Source organism: Jaculus jaculus, chromosome 5, assembly GCF_020740685.1.
Source record: "Jaculus jaculus isolate mJacJac1 chromosome 5, mJacJac1.mat.Y.cur, whole genome shotgun sequence".
NCBI classification, from domain to species: Eukaryota; Metazoa; Chordata; class Mammalia; order Rodentia; family Dipodidae; genus Jaculus; species Jaculus jaculus.
In genome coordinates this window covers 155224615-155231858 of record NC_059106.1, presented here as the reverse complement: position 1 = coordinate 155231858, position 7244 = coordinate 155224615, and the positions used below count along the sequence as shown (strand labels likewise).

Sequence of the window (7244 nt, the reverse complement as noted above, 5' to 3'; positions counted from 1 at the left end):
AGTGGCTGGTTGGCTGTGTAAATTTTTTTTTTTCTTACAATTCCAAGGACAGGATGATGATTTATTAATTTCACTTAAGAGCATTATCAAGCTAGAATTCTATAGTTTCCCCAAATAGTACATGTCTGTCAACGAATATGTTAGTGATCATTTGTCATTGCTGTGACCGAGTACCTGAGAAAACAACTTAAAGGGGGATCTACTCTGGCTCATAGTTTGACAGAGTACATCGGTGTTCAGCTAGCTCTGTTACTATTTGGCCGGTAGTGAGGCAAAACATTATGGTAAGTGTATGTAAGTGTGTGTGGCATAGTAGGCTGCTTATGTCATGCCTTGCAGGAAGTAAAGACACAGCTCGAGGAAGACCGTGGACAAGACATCTTTCAGAGGAAAGGCCCCCCAGTGACTCATGTTCTCCAATCAGGCTCAACCTTCCACTTTCTACCTCTTGCCAATAGCTCATTCAATTATAAGTCTATCAGTGGAAAAATCCCTTCATTAAAATTTAGAATCCACATGAGTCACTCATCTGAATAGCCTCACCTCTGCACATTGCATTGTTGACCAAGCCTTCAATGTATAAGTCTTTCTGGAGGACACATCACATCCAAATCATACCTGTTAATATTTACTTCTTCACCTTAAAGTGAATGAAGATGTAGTACAAATGCTTGCATCTGAAAGAAGGTTGCATGCAAGAGTTAAGTAGCTTTCCTAACTACATTGGGCAGCATTTCTGAGGACTGCAGAGAAGTGAAATGATTTTTCAGTTCTAGGTGGCAAGACCTCTCTTGAAAATATGATTCACAAACTCTGAAATCATTTTAAAGATGAGGTTTCAGTATGAGATTTCAGATTCCCACCACAATGTAAGGCAACCCATAGTTTTACTTCATAATTAAAATCTGAGGAATCTATCCAACTGACTGCTTTCTTCTGAACACCTGCAAAATGACAGGTTCTGTGGAAAATAGGTAGGAGTGAACAAGTCAGTCACTGCTCTGATATTCTCTGAAGATTAGTTTTCTACATAGCCATTATAAATGACTGTGAATTCAAGTTTAGTTTCATGTTATTGATGCCCATTTTTGCTTTGCTTAGAGAGACTTTGCACCTTACTCTAGTGAAGTAAAATTATTAAAGTGTACACAGAATCATTTATTATTAATTTTTAAAATTAAATTATGCACTTTACTGTATGAATAAAGTGCATGTTGGTCTCATTCCTCACATGTTATACTCTTTTTTTAAGTTATTTTATTTATTTCAGAGAGATAGAGGCAGATAGAGAGAGAGGATGGGCATGCCAGGGCCTTCAGCCACTGACAAAGAAATCCAAACACAGGTGCCACTTGTGCATCTGGCTCACTTGGGTCCTGGGGAATCAAACCTGGGTCCTTTGGCTTCACAAGCAAAAGCCTTAACTGCTAAGCTATCTCTCCAGCCTATGTTATACTCATATCCCCACTTCCCCATCCCCATTGCACTGAGGACCCTCCTCAGTTGGGTTATTGGTTTTTCCATGGGGTTATGAATGCATCAGTTAGGTTCAGGGGTGGGGGGCATGCATACTTCTTCCCATGCTGTGGCTTTTACAATCATTCTGGCCCCTCTTAGCATTGCTTTCTGAGCCTTGGTGGGTGTGCTACAAGTCTACTTTAGTGTTGAGCTCTTAGATTTTTCTTTTTTTTTAAATATTTCAATGTCACTTTATTTTATTTTCATCTTCATCCTTTTTTACCATATTGGCTGAAACATTTTCTAACACACTGATATCTTTGGATGCTACTATCAGTGGCTTCCACAATCATTCGGTTATGATTCACCCTTCTGCTCTTCCCTTTCAGATATGACTCTGTGCAGGCCTCTCCATTGCCCCACAGTTGGCTACATGGGTCTCTAACCATGTGGCAAACCCTTTGCCATTTGAGGAATACAACAAATGATTCTATTTGAAGTTTCTAACTCTCCTATGAAAAATACGGAATGCTTCATGAATTTGCATGTCATCCTTGTGCAGGGGCCATGCTAATCTCCTCTGTACTCTTCCAATTTTAGTATGTGTGCTGCTGAAGAGATCACAAGCTCTTACATTTCTGAATTTCTGCTTTGAAGAGTTTTGAGTTTCCTCAGTGTCCATCACCATCTCCCTGAAGCAAGTTGTCAGAATAGCAGTGAGATGCACTCATGTTTAAATTGCCACTTCCTCTGTGATGTTTCTGGGGTTTTATTTTGTTGCTAGTCAACTAATGAACCCAGAGTCATTGATGAAGAATTGATTGATTGATTTTAAAAAAATAAATTCTTGCTCACACTTTAATGAAGGTATCTCAGCATGTTTTTATTTAAACCCAATTGTGGGTTGGTTGCTCATAGGTTTTGTTTTATGTGAATTTTAGCTTAGTCAAATATAAGCTACTTGACTTTAATGGTCACCCAACCTCCCTGAACTTTGTCTCTTTCATGGGGCATGATACCTCCTCTATTGACCTCTGACTCACTACCTGGATGAGAGTCCAGTGTTCTTAAAAAAATTCATGTGTGTTTTCCTCCTGAAACTGATGGAACATGTTTTCTAAGGTCCTTTATTTATAATTTTCAACTTTTAGTGGAAAAATTATATCAAAAAGGGAAGATGATTTTAGATATTTCTGCCATTCCAAGAATGTGGCAATAGGTAGTAAAAGATCCCCGGGTCCCCTTTTTAGGCCCTTACAGTGCTGAATTCTCTTCCATTGCATCTTGCAAGTTCTCAGCTGGTAGAAGCCTGTAAACTACTCACCCTCTTTTAAAACAAGCAAACTAGACCTGTGACCAGACACTCTGACCTTCAAACACCATCTGGGACATTCTTGGTGGTGGGAAGAGTGTAGTCACAATGTTGTGGAAAGTAGTCATCTTGTTAAATTCCTTCTCCCTGTTTCTGAGAACATTCTTGGAGTCACTGAGGGCTGATCCCTGAGAACTGTAATCCAGCCCACAGCCCAGCATCCTCTTGTGTGAGTGTGTCAGTAGCCTCCAATTAGATGAATGATGCTTTTGCAAGGGGACTTCTGATGAGTTCTGACATAAAACTGTTTGCTTTGTGGCTTTCTTAAACACAGCCTACCTGTAACCCTCAAATATATGTAAATCCATTATTGTTCCCCATGTAAATCAGGTTATGAAATAAGCCAGATCTTACTGCTGTTTTGAGGAAGAAATATCAGTGACCACTTCAGCCATGCTAAAGTGATTTATTTTGCCAAAGTTGATGGTTCACCTGCATATGGATGGACAAAAGGGAATGCCTTCCTAGTCCCAGTTAACTATATACATATATTTTTTAATTTTTACAGTTGACTATATTAGGCTGAGATGAAATGGACAATCATATCCTTATAGTTTTCCAAAGCACAAAAGGAATAATTAAATATTATAGAAAACTCATCACATATTCATTCATTACCAAGCACTGAATAAGTGCCTGATTCTTTCCCCATCATCTTGCTTATCTGTATCTGTGGCAGACAATGACCTTGGAGTGTCTTTAGTTTGTCCATGATTAAAGTACATCCTATCTATAAGTACTTGTGTGAAAATAAATACATTTTGAATATGTTAAGCGAATTGGAAGAAAGACACGGTCACTTTTTAAATTAACATTGTAATAATTTTCAAATTAACTTAGCCTGCCCCTCTGGCATATTGATGAGGCTTACGAAAATCATTGTTACCCATTGTTACTAGAGTAAAACTTTTAGGAACAGGGCTTGTATAATTTGATCAGAAAGGGTCTTGGCAACACATGCAGTTACACTGAATTTGCCCCTAACATGTTGCCTTGCTGGAGAGGAAAGGAAAGGCTGGGTCTCGCTGTGTTCTGCCTTTCCACTAGGGATCTTGCTCTGTTCGGTTGATCCATGTTGACAGCCAGCACTGAATATGGAGCACTTTGTGTTCTTTTTCTTGGTAGGCCTTGTCCTGGTCATCTGGAAGCATTTGCAAGGAGGCACTCCGTTAGCTGTGGAAGAGTGACTGATTAAGTTATGTTTAAAACATATTAAATGCCAATGACAAACCAAACAGGGTGTGGGCTTGCCATCAGTCCTGGCGCTAAGGGAGAGAGTGTGTGATGGCAGTCCTGTGGCATGTTTGGAGTTGTGGCCAGATGGACACTCATCAGCTGCAAGCCAGATGAATGGGGGATAAAATGTGGGTAGAGATGACCAATAGCTTTGAAGTTATCCCCCAGCGTTCTTAACTCGGCCTAAGTACAGTGCAGAAGACTTATGATTTAGTTACCAAACTACTAAACTTTCTTTACGAGGGGGAAGGCTTCTCGAGAGACTATTAACTCGGAGATTCACAAGATGTTCTAAGGCAGGCTGGTGTGAGCCAAAGAAGCCAGGGGGGATCGGCGCGGGAGCCCCACCCATTAGCAAGGATATATAAAAGGTCTGGAGGCTCAGATGGCATTCACAACTCAGCTTAACTTCAACCAGACACCTGCAGCCTCCACCTGACACCATGTCCTTCAACTGCTCCACCAGAAATTGCTCTTCCAGACCAGTTGGAGGACGCTACACTATGCCAGTCGCGGCAGTTGCCACGGCCCCGGCCCGGGATGCCGACTGTCTGAGCGGTATCTACCTGCCCAGCTCCTTCCAAACTGGCTCCTGGCTCCTGGACCACTGTCAGGAGTCTTGCTGCGAGCCCTCTGTCTGCCAGCCGCCCTGCTACCAGAGGACGTCCTGCATCTCCAGCCCCGTCCAGGTAACTTGCTCTCGACAAACGACCTGTGTCTCCAATCCCTGCTCGACTCCCTGCAGCCGGCCACTGACCTTTGTCTCCGGCGGCTGTCAGCCCCTGGGGGGCATTTCCAGCTCGTGCCAACAAGTGGGTGGCATCTCCGCCGTCTGCCAACCAGTGGGCGGCATCTCTGCTGTCTGCCAACCAATGGGAGGAGTCTCATCTGTCTGCCAGCCAGTGGGAGGAGTCTCATCTGTCTGCCAACCTGTGTGTGGAGTCTCCAGGACGTACCAGCAGTCCTGCGTGTCCAGCTGCCGAAGAACTTGCTAAGCGTGGAGCCACCAGTGAGCGCCTGGCGTTTCCGTGCCCCGCCAGCTGTGTTTCTCGGATCTTCCAGCACGCCGAATTGATGCTCCATCGCCTGCTCCCACTGACTTACTGCATTCCTGGCGCCTAGCCTTGCACCCAGCTGCCTTTGGCGTGCTACGCTTTCTCTGACCAGTACTAAGACAGTTTCAAGGGTTCATCCCTGGTGCTGTGCTGACCTCTTGATACTTCTGGAGGCTTTGCCACTCCAGGCTCAGTCGGATGCTCTTGGCACGTCTTCCTCTTGCTGTCCTATCTCCTGGCTTCTGCTTTTGTGTTTTCTGGACAAGGGAGCTTCTCTCACTGTGGGTTTCTCAATAAACCTGTATTAGTTGGCATGCAAACACATGTTTCAATAGAGTCCTTTATTTACAAGTGTTCTTTAAAAAATATTTTATTTTTATTTATTCATTTGAGGAAGAGGGTGGGAAAAGGGGAGGGAGAAAGAGAGAGAGAAAATGGGCACACCAGGGCATCCAGTCACTGCAAACAAACTCCAGACGCGTGTGCCACCTTGTGCATCTGGCTTACATGAGTCTTGGAGAATCGAATCTGGGTCCTTTGGCTTTGCAGGCAAGCTCCTTAACTACTAAGCAATCCCTCCAGTCCTTTGCAAGGGTGTTTATTGTCTATGAATCGTCCTCTTCTGATCAGGTTCTGAATCCTACCTCCCCTCTCCCCACCCCAAGAGCCTTCCCTAACCCCCATCAAATCTAGAGGATGGGCTCAGTCACTGTGTTCCATGGATAAGCAGGAGGCGACCTTGAAGTTTGGTTTTTAGAGAGAGTGGTGAAGGTCAGTGAGATCTGGGGAGTGATGTGGTCTCTGTAGTGTTTTGCATGCATGTGTGTAGATTTTTGAATGTGTATGCATGTGGGTGTGTGAGCATGTGTGTGTAGGCCAGAGGACAACTTCAAGCGTTATTCCTCATGCACACCATCCTCTACTTTTTGAAACCCTGGCTTGGAGCTCACCACTTAGGCTAGACTAACTGGCCAGCAAGTTCCGGGGACCCTTCTATCTCCCAGTGCTGGGGTTACAGATGTGTGCCACCATGCCTGGCATTTTTACATGGATCTGGCTATTGAGCTCAGGTCCTCATGTCTGCGGAGCAAGCACTTTATCAAATGAGCTGTCTCCCTAGCCCAAATGCTGCTCCAGTTTTTACAGAAAAGCTTCTACAGAAGAAAAAGACAAGCTAACTAGGAAGCATGGCAGCTCACAGAGCTGCCAGAGAGAGACAGCGGAGTAGAAGTCTGGAGTCAGTGAGTGGTTCAGCCGCTGACCTGATCAGAACAGAATGGAAACTTTTTTCCCTCCATGATCAACCATGATGGAGAAAGAGAGAGAGAAAGAGAGAGAGGAGAAAAGAAGGACAGGCCCTGCGATACAGTACATTCTAAGGGCAGCTCCAGCTTTACCCTCCCTCAATCTGGAGCAAATCCATACACCCTAAAACAGGCTCTGAGTATATGAAACTCCCCATTTTCATGTATCTGGGCAGGAAAAACTTCAAAGGAATTTCAGAAACATATTGGTTTTATTAATTTGTTTTTATGTGTGTGTGTGTGTGTGTGTGTGTGTGTGTGTGTGTGTTTGCATCTATGTAGGCACACATGCACATGCAGGGGCACTGGGGCCAGAGGTTGATACCAAGTGTCTTCTTTGATCTTTTCCACCTTATTTACTAAGGTAGGGTCTCATGTCAACCCAGAGCTTGTTGATTCAGGTAGCCTGATGAGCTCATTTACCCGGCGACCCTTGTCGTCACCTCCTGCGTGCTAAGGTTACAGGCAGTCCAGTGTGCTCATCAACCATGTGGCACTTACACGGGCACGTGGGATCTGAACTCCAGTCCTCCTGTTTGTGTGGCAAGTGTTTTAATTACCAAGACGTCTCCTCAGCCCTTATTTATTTTATAAACATTTGTATTCATGTAAATTTATTTATTTATTTTTATATGTATTTATTTATTTATAAACATTTATTTACTTATATCTGTGAATGTGTTGATTTGTGTAAGCCTGGGCACAGTGAATGCCACAGTCTACTCTGGAGATTAGAGGACAATTTGCAAGTCTTTTCTCACCTTTACACCTCATTTGAGGCAGGGTTTCTCTGTATCTCACTGTGTTATTTTTGCTGCT

At 43.6% G+C, this 7244-nt stretch overlaps 1 protein-coding gene and 1 non-coding gene across 2 annotated transcripts; one reads left to right on the top strand and one right to left on the bottom strand.

Annotated features, from left to right (window-relative positions):
- Positions 1-1975: 1975 nt before the first annotated feature.
- LOC123461128 lies at positions 1976-2082 on the bottom strand. The gene has a single exon (XR_006637446.1). It is a non-coding gene; the product is annotated as a U6 spliceosomal RNA (small nuclear RNA).
- Positions 2083-4509: 2427 nt separating this feature from the next.
- On the top strand, positions 4510-5061 carry LOC101597866 (keratin-associated protein 11-1). The gene has a single exon (XM_004654434.2). It carries the CDS (start codon positions 4510-4512, stop codon positions 5059-5061), a length of 552 nt encoding a protein of 183 aa, XP_004654491.1.
- Positions 5062-7244: the final 2183 nt, after the last annotated feature.